The 17,210-nt window shown below is 36.3% G+C and overlaps 1 protein-coding gene across 5 annotated transcripts in view; it reads left to right on the top strand.

Moving 5' to 3' along the window:
- The window catches only part of ADGRL4 (adhesion G protein-coupled receptor L4), a 143,526-nt gene that overhangs the window by 105,930 nt on the left and 20,386 nt on the right, over positions 1–17,210 (top strand). For all 5 annotated transcript variants that reach the window (XM_064372540.1, XM_064372543.1, XM_064372541.1 and 2 more), the window contains 4 exons: positions 2,116–2,289; positions 3,520–3,723; positions 5,834–6,054; positions 6,175–6,241. In XM_064372540.1, the coding sequence (XP_064228610.1) occupies positions 2,116–2,289; positions 3,520–3,723; positions 5,834–6,054; positions 6,175–6,241 (666 nt within the window). The remainder of the gene's footprint in view (positions 1–2,115; positions 2,290–3,519; positions 3,724–5,833; positions 6,055–6,174; positions 6,242–17,210) is intronic.

Below are 17,210 nucleotides of genomic sequence, written 5' to 3'. Positions count from 1 at the left end.
ACAGAATTTCAGTTCTAGTACATGATACAAGTACTTCTGAAGCTCCATTTGAAGTACCTTGAAGTTGAGCAGTGATATTTGCATTATTATGCAAGGAGAAGGAGCTTTCTAAACAAAAAGAATATATTGACTTATACACAATACAAACATGTCACTGCTAAACAAAAAAATCTAAGGTAGAGAAAAATTAAATGTATAGAAAATATAAGCATTGTATTGAGGGAAAAAGAAGGTATGAAATTGTTTAATAATGGAAACTAAACTTAGACTTTAGATGCTAAGTGCAAAAGACATTTTTAAAACTAGAAACTAAACACTGTTCCTTTACATGGTCTGATGGTTTTTCTGGTTTTTATCAGTGGAATGTTTTGGCAGCTAGAGAGTTGCCAAGAACAACCCACTTTACCAATTTCATAATGAGACACGGCGTGCTCTCATGGCCTTGTGGCAGTGGTGCACTTCATTAGAGTTTTCATCAGGCAGGTTTCTGGTCGGTCATGGCACTGGAAGATCCTGAATGTCAGTACCCAAAAGCAGTTTATTTCTGGCCAGTTTCCCAGGAAGAAACTTTTTTCTTTCCTATCTAGTCCAGACAGAAGTCTGGTTGAAAGGATTAGGAAAATTAAGAAAATGTAGTAGGAGATGGTGGGAAATCAGTGTGTAAACAGAACCTTACTTAACTGTTTTTTAATGATGCCCATAATCACAACTCAGTCTGGTTCCTCAATTCTAGAGTCACTCTGCTTTCTCTAGAATTAGGCACTTCCCAGGCTCTTTCTGAGGAATTAAAAGAATTTCAGTTTTCTTTGTATAGCTTGACCTCCTTGAAAAACTTCTAGTAATGTATCAAATTTTAACTCAGTTATCTTTCCAGACTTATTCAAGGCAAATTCACACTGTTTTTGTCAGAGCTCCAACTGTTGACCTAAGGGTTATATTTAGTATCTATCCCATCAAAACAATTATCTTATTGTATTTAAAATCATCTGAGCTTCTCTCATCCTTGAAGAGTTGATGCTCTTTTTAACTGATAATCCCCACTCAGTATATATCATACATTTGACACTCAAGACATGTTTTCATTAACAAATAGTTGTCTGAAATTTTGAGTTTGATTCTATATTACTCCATTTATCAATGTTTAGTCCTAAATACATCTTAAAATCACATCTCTTGGCCTCTTAACATAACACTTCTCTCAGAGAGTGCTTATGAGAATCAAACTAAGCAAAATAAGCAAGCAAATACATAGTTAAATGTAACCTGTTATATAACTGTAAGTAGCTTTTATTTCTGCAAGTTCAACATTTTATTGATAAATTATTAAATCATACATTAGGTATAATCCTATGATTAATTAATATAAAAGTATGATGAGAAGAACTCCACTGTTTATTGAATAACTATCACACAGCCTGTGTGTGATCTGATCTGTCCCATGTCTGTACCTGATCTTACCATCACTATTTTTTACCTCACTCACTGTGCTCTATTTAACTGGCTTCTAGAAGATTCTGGAATGCCTCTGGTCAGTCTGACTTCAGAGCTTGTCCATTTGCAATTCCAACTGTTTGGAATCATCTGTTCCCAGGTCTGTTGGACCCACCCTTCACTTCATTGAAATACCTACTTAGACATAATCTCCCAGGAGATGCCTCTTTGAACAACTGTCCCTCTCACTTTCTAGTTATTTTTCTCATGGAATAATTTTTCATCTCTGACTAGAATGTAATGTCAACAATGTAAATGTTTTTTCTGTTTTGTTCGGTGTTGTATTTTTAATACCTGGACTAATGACAAATATCTAGTAAATACTCAACAAACATTTATTGAATAAAGATGCATATAATAATTATGCACTGTGGTAAATGACATATGAATGATTTCCTTTAATAAAAATTTTCACAGGTTTATAAGACAAGATTGATAAAATATACCCTTGTTGCAATTTAAATTTCCATTCTTCATATAGCAGCCTTTATTAGAATTTATTCTGTGTTTCACTGTTAAGGCATTGTTTCAATCACATTAATAGTGTCTTAAATATGACAAAAGCAATACTATATATGTAACTTTTCTCTCTTTTTTTCATTAGTAAAATGTCTTTTTTTTCAGACCACAGATAGGTATAGGAGTCTATGTGCCTTTTGGGATTACTCACCTGATACCATGAATGGCAGCTGGTCTTCAGAGGGCTGTGAGCTGACATACTCAAATGAGACCCACACCTCATGCCGCTGTAATCACCTGACACATTTTGCAATTCTGATGTCTTCTGGTTCTTCCATTGTAAGAGAATTTTCCCCTTCATAGTTATAAATCTGCCTATCTATGTTCCTTTTTCTGTTTTTTATCCATGTCATTCAAGACAATACTTAATTTTTTAATATATTTTTCTTGTTTAAATAGCACATTTAGTATAAGAGATAAAACCCCAAGAGGATCTCTCTTTCTGTCTGTTTTCCTGCCTATCTTCTAGAACATGTGTAGTATGCATTTAAGATTATTTCTAGTCTAAGAGTTATCTAGTCTGTAATATCTGGTAGATAACATGTTAAATTCAATTGTAATGCTGCTTTCAAGAGCCATTTGTCCATTTTAAAGTATCATGGAATTTATACCCCCTTTTTCTGTGATGACAGTTTATTTTTACTCATGACAAAGCTCCTGAAAATATTTGACAGTTGGTCAATAAGTATTAGCACACTCATAACTAACATCATGATTTTAGCAATGTAAATCTCCCAAGATTTTTAAACATGAAGAATCTCTCTAGGGTGACTAGTTTCATAATATGTATTTTACTTTTGTAATATCTTATTTATGTTATATATTTATTACATCATTTTTTATTTTATAGCTCTGTGCCATAATCTCCATTAGATTTATTTATAATCTTTCATTAAATATATCAAGTAACCAAATAAATCTGCCTAAACATAATGTCAGTCCTAAAGATGATGTTTTTCCTGAGCTTAAGCAAGTAAACATCTATTCTGTTTATAAACATAAGTATTCATCTAGTTAGGATAAAACCAACATTTTATATTTCAAAGTTTCTGAACAATATTACTTGATAATTCTTATGTTCAACATTGCTAACACCTTTGTTTCATGTGTTTTAGATGAACCACTGCATAGACATGAGACAGTCTTACTACTGATAAATCTGTTTTAATTAACCATTTTCACATTACAATAATGGATTGCCTTTCTAATGTAATGAAATTAATGATGATAACATTGTTAAACCATATACTAATACTAATACTATGTCTAGAAAAAAATCACCAATTACAGAACTGTTAAAGTGCTACATGATTTACATTAGATTTATGTGGCTATTGAGGATTTTCAGAGGTACAAAATTTTTCTCATCTAAATGCACATTTATATTTTTACATTTTATGAATATTTTGATTAATGTTTCACCAAAAAAGGAAGTTCATTATATCTTGTAGCTCCTTTGACAAATTACTGAGTTATTCTTTTAACAGCTTTATTATTATTTTCCCTTAGGGTACTAAGGATCATAATATTCTTACAAGGATCACTCAACTAGGAATAATTATTTCACTGATTTGCCTTTCCATATGCATTTTTACCTTCTGGTTCTTCAGTGAAATTCAAAGCACCAGGACAACAATTCACAAAAATCTTTGCTGTAGCCTATTTCTTGCTGAACTTGTTTTTCTTGTTGGGATAAATACAAGTACTAATAAGGTATGTAGGCATCCTAATTTCTATTTTTGTCCCATGCTATTTGTACTTTCTTAAATATATATGTCATAGAAACATTAATTGTAATTTAGGGTTTAATGGGCCAAGCATACTCATTTGTTCTTCAGCTATCCTTTCTAAGTTTGATAATGCTAACATAGCTAAGCAAACTACTTATCAAGTTCCTTCAGCAATAATGTCCCTCATTATGATGAATTATTGGGACAAATTAAAACTTTGCAACAAACTGAATAAATATTTTTTTTTCTGTTTTGTTTGTAAATGGATGTTAAACAAAGACCAAGGAGAGGGAGAATTAAAAATAAAGTTTATCTTAGAATAGGGACTTAACATAATGCACTGAGGGTTTATAGGTGAAATGTGATAAACTGTTTCTACCAAGTATCTTTTCTAACTTCCCATTTCCCAAGATTATTGACTTTGAAGCTTCCCAAATGGTTTCATATTGTGTTGGTCTGGGTCCTCCTAGAAGCAGTGTTCAGATAGGGTTAAACATGAAATAGATTTATTCACGCAATTGCTGGTGAGAGCAAATGGGAAGAGAGAGGCTTGGAGAGCTATCAGACCAAGATTCAGGTATGACCCTGAGGGGAGAAAAGAAGAGTGGGCAAAAGCATTCCCCACAGTAATGCAGTTTTAAGGAAAGGTCAGCACAGGTGTCAAGAAGTCCTCTGGGAAGTTCTTGAACCCAAGTTACCTGTCAAAGGAATCCTTTGTCTCAGGAGCAGGAGTGCTTTGTAAGAGGAATCCTTTGTCTCTTAGAGCAGTAACCCTACTATGCTCACTCATGGGCTGGCAGCAGCCTATGGGAAGTGAGAACAGCAATGGATTTCCTATGGCTGCAGCTGAAGCCTAGGCCAGTTGCACTCCTTACAGTTGGAGACTGGAGAAGTCTATTCTTGTGACCACAAAAAGTGAAATTGCCTCCATATTTCCACACTTAGAAATCTTTTGAAGACTGAAACCACCAATCACTTAGTAAGGTTTTCTTCAGAAGTAGATGGCAAAAAGTATCTGCTTTAAACAGTATACACTAGACTATAAACTCCTTATCTGTTTTTAAGTTTTGCAGTGGTATTCGTAAAACTTTTCAATTTTATGTATCTCCCACTATTCTCCAATGCCGAGTTCTTCTTTCAGTTACCTCCGACCATTATCTTCACTCAAAACTACTCCTTCTAGTGTTTACTTTCAACTATCTTTCACCTACTAAATGTTTTCCATTTTTCCAGTCATATCTCAAATCTCACTTCCTTGCTAAAGTGATTTCCAAATTTTAATTGCCAATGATCTTTCTGTTCCCCAGCCTTATAGAATACTCTCTAACATATTTTAGTATGTCATCTCATTAATTTTGAATTATATTCTGTTTTTTTAATGGGATAGGTACATAAGTACATGTGTTCTATTAGTATGGGAATATGTAACTACTTCATTTTCTGTTATTTCTTATAGGTCTAACTTCAGTTCTAGATGTGAAATAAACACTGAAAAGAATGTTTAAATGAAAGCCATCTCAAATTTACATGAGAATCTTAACAATTTAAAGTAATTTTATAATGGATATTCTGATGAAATATATTATTAGTCTATTTTGTCAATTTTATTTTTGTCGCCTAAGATATTTATTTTATTTTGTTTAACAGAGTATTGTAAGTAATTTTTATTCTTTGAGAATGAATAAAATAAAGGAAAAGAGAGGTATCTCCAAAACAGAAATCAACTTAAATCCTAACATATTCACCAAGATACCATGGTTTACATGTGAATAATCCACAGTTTATCACATTACATAAATATATAAAAGTTATAAACCTTTGGACAAAAACAATAACTTAGTTCTATCACAAGATTGGTTGATATTTCTTGTTGATGAAGCACGTTTTTTGTTTTTCTAAATCAGCTAAAACTAGTGCATCTTTAAGAACTGACATGACAGGGATATTTTAATATGATCAATCATCATATAAAGTGGCATACTTCATAGTACAATGAAAGTTGAGATTTACAGAAAAAGTTGAGATTGTATGTTATGATAATTTTAAAACAAACACTGCCAATGGCTTTTTTTTTTTCATTGATTTCTATCTAGCTCTTCTGTTCAATCATTGCTGGACTGCTACATTACTTCTTTTTAGCTGCTTTTGCATGGATGTGCATTGAAGGCATACATCTCTATCTCATTGTTGTGGGAGTCATCTACAACAAGGGATTTTTGCACAAGAATTTTTATATCTTTGGCTATCTAAGCCCAGCCGTGGTAGTCGGATTTTCAGCAGCACTAGGATACAGATATTATGGCACAACCAAAGTGTAAGTTAAAATGATTTAATGAGCATTTGAAATACAATATTGAATGTGCTTTTGATAATTTTGCTTTGTTAAAGTACATACAAACATATTTATAGATTTTATCTTTTATTTACTTTTCAGATGTTGGCTAAGCACCGAAAACAACTTTATTTGGAGTTTTATAGGACCAGCATGCCTAATCATTCTTGTATGTATATACAAAATTGTCATTACAATTCCAAAAAGTGATGATTATAGGGTGCTTAAAATTTGTAGCAATAGGGTGTTATTCTAAAAAAAAAAAAGAAGTATTTTACGGTATATCACTTATCAGCATTTTACATATGTTGTAATCGAAAAATATTTATGTATCTTGTAAATTCAAAGCTATTGCAATTCATTTGCCCCTCTTGATGGAGGATAGATTTCTGCATACCATAGAGGAAAAAGCATTTTTCACTTATCAGTAATACCCTGGCATACTGCAATACAGAGAATGTACCAAACAGCTGATAATCTGGCATTTTAGATGTTTATGTTATTTAATCTTTTATCGATGATCGGTCATCTTTGAAGATTAGACTGTCATCTTTATAGCTTTATCATCTTTATGTACCCTGTCATCATAAAGTGATTTTAAACTAAATTACAACATCAGAGACAAGAACCACTATTTCTCATGAACAGACAAGTCATATATTGATAGTCCTATTTCAGCAAGGAAGAGGGCCTTTTAATTCTTATTGGAAGTGGTTTCAAACCTACAAATTTGGCAGGCATTATATGTTCCATTCTAAATAAAGACATTTTTATATATCTCAAGAGCATTTCTAAGTGCTGAAAGTTTTCAACAGTCTTTCTGAATATAATTGTCTGTCAATGAATCTGGGAGGCCTGACAAGACTCTAGAGTGGAATGAATTATCAGTAGAGAAGTTATGGCAATATTTTGGACAATTTTGTTCCATATGTTTTGACCATAAGCTAGCCATCTTTTTGAATTTCTTTTTCTCTCTTCTTTGAGTTTTTTATGGTTATGAGGGTACTGCTAAATGGAGAAGGACTTGAAATGCAAAGCAGAGAATTTTCATCAAGCTGTATTTTGCAATGGTGTGGGTGAAATCAAGTGCACTCATAAACTATACTTTCTACTCATCACAAAAATGCATTTGTAATTCTCACAATAAATCAAACAATATTTTATATAAGAAAATCCATGGGCCAGATTTAAGCTAAAACAATTTGAATTAATTTATTATAACTCCACAATTTTTAATCCACATAAGAATATAAAATGGTGTTGCACTTACATATTTTTATGGGTTACCCTGATATGAGTATTTCATGTGAAGACATATTCTACATATCCTAATTTTACTGATTTTCTCACCATAGGAAAATCCATCTTTGACATTGTTTTGTACCAGCGAAAGGTCTGTGGAACAATGACTCTTACTGTTTAGATGAAAAGTAGCATGATAGAAATTATACTGAAACAACTAAAACAAGAGCATACTTCTCTAAAATAAGAAAGGGGAAGAATTCTTTGAAATAGTTTTTAACAGTTGCCCATGTAAGGCTAATTTGGATTATTTTATAGTAAGATATAGAGAATTTAGATGAGCTCATTTAAAAATGAGTCCTGCAAACTTTTCTAGAAGTCTAAATGAACACTGTCACATTGTTCTAGTCTGGAGTTAATGAACTAATTTATCTTCCATACAGCCTCTGTATAATCATTTTCAGGTTAACCAGAGGGTCAGCCTACTTAAAAAATGAGTTAGGCCCCTCAGTTTTACTCTAAAATTAAATATTTTTTATCTTATATGGTATCCTTTTTAAATACTAAAAAATTCTTAATTATTAAATCAAAGTGAATTAATTTACTCCAGTTATCTTTGTTCTTCTGTGCTAATGCATGCATATTACTATTATTATTCAGCTGCATAACACAATGTTAAATGACATTTTTCCTGTTGCCCAAGAATAGTATCTAGTTCAAAGATAAAGTCAAAGAGATATTGAACACCAAACATTTAAAAAAGAACCATCAACAGATTAGACCTGACTCTTCCCATGGGTCTTACAATGAAAAAGAAAGACTGGCTATAGCCCCTTGAGAGGACTGGAGAAGGCAGCTCAATGGGTGACGGCCCAGAATTAGGAGCGTTTGGCATTTAGGGGAGGACAGTGTTCTCTGTTCAAAAGGTTTTTTTGTTTTTGTTTTTTTTCCCTACGAATGAAGAAAAATGATGGTGTTTTCTTCTACCCTGAAAACAAGATGCGAAGGACTTCTCAAAAAAGTTTGCAAAGCATGGAATCAAAATAGTAAGAGTAAAATTATCATCCTGATCTCACATTACTAGAATGACTGTAGAGTTTTCATGTATCCCTGGTATATAAGAATACTAGACTATGGTGAACATTTTTTATGACAGTTTGGCATATATCCCCTGATTTGGAGCCAAATGTGAACCTGGAGACTAGCACCTGCTTTTGTTTGGCATTTCCTGAAGGCTATGTGCTTACTGGAATATTCTTCAACAGCAGGGACAGAAAAGATTATTATATAGTATGCCTAGTAATAAAATGATGGGGCAACACACAAAGACTTGAGCTATTCTATAAGCACAGATAAGTTGGAGAAATGGAAAGAAGCTTCAAGGGTGCCTAAATCATGTGAAGATATACACAATGAAGAGAATGGATTGAAGGGACATATGGATATCCATCTTTGAAGAATAGAAAGACAGAGGTGGAAATGAAATGCCATGAACATCAAGTAAATTATACATACCATCAAAGTAAAGACTGTCTCTTAAGCCAAGACTAGCAATGGTGATAAGACTAAAGCAAAATGATATCACGAAGCTCCCCCATAACAACAGGTGGTCAAACCCTTCTACCCCACAAGTGCAGGTTGTGGAGCCTTAGCAGTAGAAGACCAGTATCTCAGAACCAACTATACTGCCCCTACTCAAACACATATGCTTCAAGTATCTGGAAAAGAAAAAGAAGTAAACACCAGATTTTTAAAAATCTAAAATTACTGAAAGCTATGACATGTAAATTTCTGTCAGTGTCTGACATTAAAAAAAAAAGTGGGAGAGAGAGATCCAAGATGGCTGATCACTAGCAGCTCGGGATTGTAGCTCCCAGTGAAAGTGCAGAGAACCAGAGGACGCCACACTTTCAGACGAATTTTTGTTGCTCACAGATCAGGAGATTCCCAGCAGAGGAGCCCCACGGGTCGCCAGCGCGACTCTTGTGGCCGGCACAGCGGTTTTGCTGGCGCCTAGGCACGGCAGCTCTTGGTGCAGAGTGAGCAGGACTGGGTCCCCTTTTGGCCGATTACTGGGCAAAAAGGCACCATCAATCTTAACACTGCTGTTTTGGCCGGTGCAATGGATTGCTCAGATTTCGGCGCTGGGAATCAATAAGTTGGACATCTTCTCAGAGACCTAATTTGAAAGTCGGAAATTACAAAGACGACAGGTGGATAAATTTACAATGACAGGAAGAAACCAGCATAAAAAAGCTGGGAATACCCAAAAACAGAATGCCTCTCCCTCTACAGGGGATCACAGTTCCTCATCAGCAACGGAACAAGCCCTGATGGAGAACGAGTGCATTCCATTAACAGAAGTAGGCTTCAGAAGGTGGATGATAAGAAACTTCTGTGAATTAAAAGAACTTGTTCTAACCCAATGCAAAGAAACTAAGAACTTTGAAAAAAAGTTTGATGAAATGCTAATGAGAATAGACAATTTGGAGAGGAATATAGGTGAATTAATGGAGCTGAAAAATGCAACACAAGAACTTTGCGAAGAATGCACAAGTTTTAACAGTTGAATTGATCAAGCAGAAGAAAGGATATCAGAGGTCGAAGACCAACTTAATGAAATAAAACGAGAAGTCAAGATTAGAGAAAAAAGGATAAAAAAGAATGAGCAAAGTCTCCAAGAAATATGGGACTGTGAAAAGACCTAATCTACGTTTGATAGGTGTACCCGAATGTGATGAAGAGAATGAATCCAAGTTGGAAAATACTCTTCAGGAGATTATTCAGGAAAACTTTCCCAACCTAGTATGACAGGACAATATTCAACTCCAGGTAATACAGAGAACACCACAAAGATATTCCTCAAGAAAACCAACCCCAAGGCACATAATCGCCAGATTCATTAGGGTTGAAATGAAGGAGAAAACACTAAGAGCAGCCAGAGAGAAAGGTCAGGTTACCCACAAAGGGAAGCCTATCAGACTTACAGCAGATCTCTCAGCAGAAACCCTACAAGCCAGAAAAGAGTGGGAGCCAATATTCAACATCCTTAAAGAAAAGAACTTTCAACCCAGAATTTCATATCCAGCCAAACTGAGCTTCACAAGTGAAGGAAAAATAAAATATTTTGCAAACAAGCAAGTACTTAGAGATGTCACCATCACCAGGCCTGCTTTGCAGGAGCTTCTGAAAGAAGCACTATACATATAAGGAGCAGCCAGTATCAGCCTTTCCAAAAATATATCCAGCTAGAATCAAATGGCAGTACTAAACTCATATATATTATTAACTGGATAAAAAGCCAAAACCCATCGGTATATCCAGACCCATCTCACATGCAATGATACACAAAGAATCAAAACAAAGGGATGGAGGAAGATTTACCAACCAAACGGAGAGCAAAAATAAATAAATAAATAAAAAGCAGGAGCTGTAACTCTCACCTCTGATAAAATAGACTTTAAAGCAACAAAGATCAAAAGAGGCAAAGAAGGACATTACATAATGATAAAAGGATCAATGCAACAAGAAGAGCTAACGATCCCATATATACATGTACCCAATACAGGAGCACCCAGATACATAAGACAAGCTCTTAATGACTTATAAAGAGACTTAGCCTCCCATACAATAATAATGGGAGACTGTAACATCACATTGCCTTATCAGTACCATAACACACCTATTTCAAAAGTGACTACATTATTGGAAGTAAATCACTCCTCAGTAATCGCATAGTATTTCATAGGTTTAAATGAAATATTGGTTGGCTGCTTGTTTGTTATGTTCTTCCCTTATTCCTTCCTGTCTCCAGTGTTAAGCACAATTATTGGCATAAAAGAGGTTTTCAATTCCCATTTTTAGACTGCATTCTAGCCTGGGCAATAGAGCAATACTCCTATTCTCTCTCCCTCTTTCTCATCCTTTTTTTCCCTCTTCCTCATTCTTTTTTTCTCTCTTTCTTTCTTCCTTTTTTTCTTCAAAAAAAAAAAGTAACTTTTATGTCACCAAAAAAATCTCTACTTTATGAAGTAGAGATTTCTTTCTTTCCTTTTTTTTTTTTGAGACAGAGTTTCGCTCTTGTTACCCAGGCTGGAGTGCAATGGCGCGATCTCGGCTCACCGCAACCTCTGCCTCCTGGGTTCAAGCAATTCTTTTGCCTCAGCCTCCTGAGTAGCTGAAACTACAGGTGCACACTACCACGCCCAGCCAATTTTTGTATTTTTAGTAGAGACGGTGTTTCATCATATTGGCCAAACTGGTCTTGAACCCATGACCTCATGATCTGCCCACCTCAGCTTCCCAAAGTGTTGGGATTACAGGCATGAGCCATCACGCCCAGCCAAGATTCCTATTTAAATTGAGTTCAGATGTTCAAAATCTATCACCACTTGCCATTTTGGGGATAGCAATGAGCTACTGATTAGGAATTTGTCATCCTATGCTTTAGAATATTCTTCTAGGTAAAGACCCAAACCATACGATTAAGTTCACCATGTTAGTTGGGTGATCTGGACATAATAGAAAGACAAAGAAAATATAAAAAATATTTTCTGCCCACTACAGTATGAATGAGGGGAAAAAACACAACACAAATGATAAATAATAATACATAATTAAATATAAGTGATACTGGTGAGATACGGAGAGATCATTATGACTTTCATAGTCATTCAAAAGTCTTCATTAAGATGGAGGACCTTGTTTGTGGATGTGACAAGAAGCAGATTCCGCTACATATGATTGTGAATGTGCAGAGGATTCCAAGTGTAAACTAAAGCAAGCAGCCCTTATAAGCATGCCAGCTTCCTTTCGAGGGAGAACAAAGGACAAAGCAAGAAGTAGCTAGCGTTGTAAACCAGGCAATACTATACATCAACTGAAGTATCATCATTATTCACAGTATTCAAGAATCAACTTTTTAAAATAGATTATCACTTCTTAGTCCAGATTGTCATTAACTACTAAACAATTTTTTACCTCCATAAATAAACTCATCTATTTCTTCTCCTGCACTTTTAGAGTAAGGCCCTCGCTATCCCTCACTAGGATGTGAGTATTAAGAACAACAGTAAGAAGTTTTATTTTAATTTATAATGTGTTTGTTCTTATTTTATTTAAATTTTATTTTAAGTTCAGGGGTACATGTGCAGGTTTGTTATATAAGTAAACTTGTGTCATGGGGGTTTGTTGTACAGATTATTTCATCACCCAGATAATAAGCCTAGTACCCACTGGTGATTTTTCCTCATCCTCTCCCTCCTCTCACCCCTCACCCTCAAATAGTTCCCAGTGTGTGTTGTTCCCCTCTTTGTATCCATTTGTTCTCATCATTTAGCTCCCACTTATAAGTGAAATCATATGGCATTTGGTTTTCTGTTCCTGCATTAGTTTGTTAACGATAATGGTCTCCAGCTCCATCCATGTCCCTGCAAAAGACAAGAGCTCATTCTCTTTATGGCTGCATAGTATTCCATGGTGTATATGTGCCACATTTTCTTCCTTCAGTCTACCACTGATGGACATTTAGGTGGATACTGTGTCTTTGCTATTGCAAATAGTGCTGTAATGAGCATGTGTTTTTAAGATAGAACAATTTATATTCCTTTGTGTAAATACTTAGTAATAGAATTGCTGGGTCAAATGATAGTTCTGTTTTTAGGTCTTTGAGGAATCACCACCCTGTCTTCCACAATGGTTGAACTAATTTATACTCCCACCAAAAGTGTATAATCATTCCTTTTTCTCCCCTACCTCACCAGCATCTGTTATTTTTTCACATTTAAAATATATAAATATATATATATATTATTGCACTTTAGGTTCTGGGGTACATGTGCAGAACATGCAGGATTGTTGCATAAGTACCTATATGGCAATGTGGTTTGCTGCCTTCACCCTCCTATCACCTATATCTGGCATTACTCCCCATGTTGTCCCTCCCCAACCTCCCTACCCTCTGCTGTCCCTCTGGTAGTCCCACACAATAGACCCCAGTGTGTGATGCTCCCCTCCCTGTGTCCATATGTTCTCATTGTCCAATACCCAGCTATGAGTGAGAAAATGCGGTGTTTGATTTTTCTGTTCTTGTGTCAGTTTGCTGAGTATGGTGGTTTCCAGATTCATCTATGTCCCCACAAAGGACGCAAACTCATCATTTTTTATGGCTGCATAGTATTCTGTGGTGTATATGTGCCACATTTTCCATGTGTGGTCTATCGTCGATGGGCATTTGGGTTGGTTCCAGGTCTTTGCTATTGTAAACAGTGCCACAATGAACATACGTGTGCATGTGTTTTTATAACAGAACAATTTATAATCCTTTGGATATATATCCAGTACTGGGATTTCTGGGTCAAATGGAATTTCTATTTCTAGGTCCTTAAGGAATCTCCACACAGTCTTCCACAATGGTTGAACTAATTTACACTCCCACCAACAGTGTAAAAGTGTTCCTATTTCTCCACATCCTCTCCAGCATCTGTTGTCTCCAGATTTTTTAATGATCGCCATCCAAACTGGTGTGAGATGGTATCTCAATGTGGTTTTTATTTGCATTTCTCTAATGAGTGATGATGAGCATTTTTTCAAATGTTTATTGGCCTCATAAATGTCTTCTTTTGAAAAGTGTCTGTTCATATCCTTTGCCCACTTTTGGATGGGTTTGTTTGTTTTTTTCTTATAAATCTGTTTTAGTTCTTTGTTGATTCTGGATATTAGCCCTTTGTCAGATGGGTAGATTGCAAAAATTTTTTCCCATTCTGTTGGTTGCTGGTTCACACTAATGATTGTTTCTTTTGCTGTACAGAAGCTCTGGAGTTTATTTAGGTCCCCTTTGTCTATTTTGGCTTTTGTTGCCAATGCTTTTTGTGTTTTAGTCATGAAGTCCTTGCCTATGCCTATGTCCTGAATGGTTTTGCCTAGGTTTTCTTCTAGGGATTTTATGGTGTTAGGTCTTACGTTTAAGTCTTTAATCCATCTGGAGTTAGTTTTAGTGTAAGGTATCAGGAAGTGTTCCAGTATCTGCTTTCTACATATGGCTAGCCAGTTTACCCAACACCATTTATTAAACAGAGAATCCTTTCCCCATTGCTTGTTTTTCTCAGATTTGTCAAAGATCAGATGGTTGTAGATGTGTGGTGTTGCCTCTGAGGCTTCTGTTCTGTTCCATTGGTCTATATCTCTGTTTTGGTACCAATACCATGCTGTTTTGGTTACTGTAGCAATGCAGTATAGATACCTTTCTATGTTTAGTGCTTCTTTCAGGAGCTCTTATAAGGCAGGCCTGGTGGTGATGAAATCTCTGAGCAATTGCTTGTTCATAAAGAATTTTATTTCTCCTTCACTTATGAAGTTTAGTTTGGCTGGATATGAAATTCTAGGTTGAAAGTTCTTTTCTTTAAGGATGTTGAATATTGGCCCCCACTCTCTTCTGGCTTGTAGGGTTTCTGCGGAGAGATCTGCTGTGAGTCTGATGTGCTTCCCTTTATGGGCAATCCAACCTTTCTCTCTGGCTGCCCTTAGCATTTTTCCCTTCATTTCAGCCCTGTGCATCTGATGATTACGTGCCTTGGGGTTGCTCTTCTTGAGGAATATCTTTGTGATGTTCTCTGTATTTCCTGGACTTGAATATTTTCCTCCTTGCTAGGTTGGGGAAGTTCTCCTGGATAATATCCTGAAGAGTGTTTTCCAGTTTGGATTCATTCTGTCACATTCAGGTACACCTATCAAATGTAGATTAGGTCTTTTCACATAATCCCATATTTCTTGGAGACTTTGTTCATTTCTTTTCACTCTTTTTTCTCTAATCTTGCCTTCTCATTTTATTTCATTGAGTTGATCTTCAATCTCTGATATCCTTTCTTCTGCTTGGTCGATTTGGCTATTGAAACTTGTGTATGCTTCGCGAAGTTCTCGTGTTGTGTTTTTCAGCTCCATCAGGTTATTTATGTTCTTCTCTAAGCTGTTTGTTCTCATTAACATTTCATCAAACCTTTTTTCAAGGTTCTTATTTTCTTTGTATTGGATTAGAGCATGTTCTTTTAGCTCAGATAAGTTTGCTATTACCTGCTTCTGAAACCTGTTTCTGTCAATGCATCAGACTTATTCTCCATCCAGCTTTGTTCCCTTGCTGGTGAGGAGTTGTGATCCCTTGGAGGAGGAGAGGCATTCTGCTTTTTGGTGTTTTCATCCTTTTTGCTCTGGTTTCTTCCCATCTTAGTGGCTTTATCTACCTGTGGTCTTTGTAGTTGGTGACTTTCAGATAGGGTCTCTGAGTGGACATAATTTTTGTTGATGATGAAGTTATTTCTTTCTGTTTTTTAAGTTTTCCTTCTAACAGTCAGGCCTCTCTGCTGTAGGACTGCTGCAGGTCCACTCCAGACTCTGCTTGCCTGGGGATCACCCACGGGGGCTGCAGAATAGTAAGGGTTGTTGCTGGTTTCTTCTTCTATTATCTTCCTCCCAGAAGGATACCCGCCAGATGTCAACCTGAGCTCTCCTTTATGAGGTGTCTCTGTGGATATATGGGGATCAGGGAGCTGCTTGAGGAGACAGTCTGACCCTTATAGGAGCTCAGGTGCTGAGCTGTGAGCTCTGTTGTTTTGTTGAGAGCTGCTTGGCAGGTACGTTTAAGTCTGCTGCAGCAGAACTCATAACCACCTTTTATCCCAGGTGCTCTGTCCTGGGAAGGTGGGGCTTTATTTATAAGTTCCTGACATGGTGCTGCCTTTTTCAGAGATGCCCTGCTCAGCTAGGAGGTAACCTAGTCACAGCCTGCCAACAGAGGCATTGCTGAGCTGCTGTGGACTCTGCCCAGCTGCTGTGTGAACTTCCTTGTGGTTTTGTTTATAGAGGTATAGTTAGAACTGCCTTGATAATGGCAGTCTGCCTCAGTAATGGCAGACTGCCTCTGTAATGGTGGACTGCCTCAGTAATGGCGGACTGCCTCAGTAATGGCGGACTGCCTCGGTAATGGCAGACACCCTTCCCTCAACAGAGCTGGACCATCCCAGGTCCAGCTGTTCTTGCTGTGAAACTCTAAATCCAGAATGTTTCAGATTGCTGGTCTTTGTGCAGGTGGGACCTGCTGAACCAGATCACCTGGCTCCCTGTTTCAGCCCCCTTTTTTCAGTTGAATGGGCAGCTCTGTCTCCCAGGCATTCCAGGCACCAGTTGAAACGGCCACCCAGATTTGTGTGAGTTTTTGTGCAGAGACCCTCTGTGCCAGCTGAAGCAGCCATGCTGGAAACTCATGGTGCTTTTCTGCCCGAAAATCTCCTGGTCTGTGGGCAGTAATAATTTGTTTGGAAATGCGGTGATCACTCACCTTCTGCATTGTTCTCGCTGGGTACTGCACTCCAGAGCTGTTCCTATTCAGCCATCTTGGATCCACCCCTTTTTCACTTTTTAGTAATGACCATTCTGACTGGTGTGAGATGGTATCTCATTGTGGTTTTGATTTGCATTGCTCTGATGATTAGAAACATTAAGCATTTTTTTCATACGCTTGTTGGACGCATGTATGTCTTCTTTTGAAAAGTGTTTTTTCACCTCCCTTGCCCATGTTTTAATGAGGTTGTTTGTCTTTTTTTCTTGTAAATTTGTTTTAGTTCCTTATAGGTTCTGGAATTAAACTTTTGCCAGATGCATAATTTGCAAATATTTTCTTCCATTTCATAGGTTGTCTGTTTACTCTGTTGATAGTTTCTTTCACTGTGCAGAAGCTCTTTAATTTAGTGAGTTCCCATTTGTCAATTTTTTTTAATGCATAAGGGTGAATGACTTACCCTGGCCTGGCATAAACTCAAGTCCTGTTTATAATTTGTTATCATATTGCCACAAAGAGTCTGTTCTGGCAGTTTTTATGACCTCTATTTTAACATTAACATTGGTCA

Source organism: Aotus nancymaae, unplaced genomic scaffold (genome assembly GCF_030222135.1).
Source record: "Aotus nancymaae isolate 86718 unplaced genomic scaffold, 86718_ANA_hifiasm-v0.15.2.pri h1tg000007l, whole genome shotgun sequence".
NCBI lineage: Eukaryota > Metazoa > Chordata > Mammalia > Primates > Aotidae > Aotus > Aotus nancymaae.
This window is presented reverse-complemented; position numbering and strand designations above follow the sequence as displayed.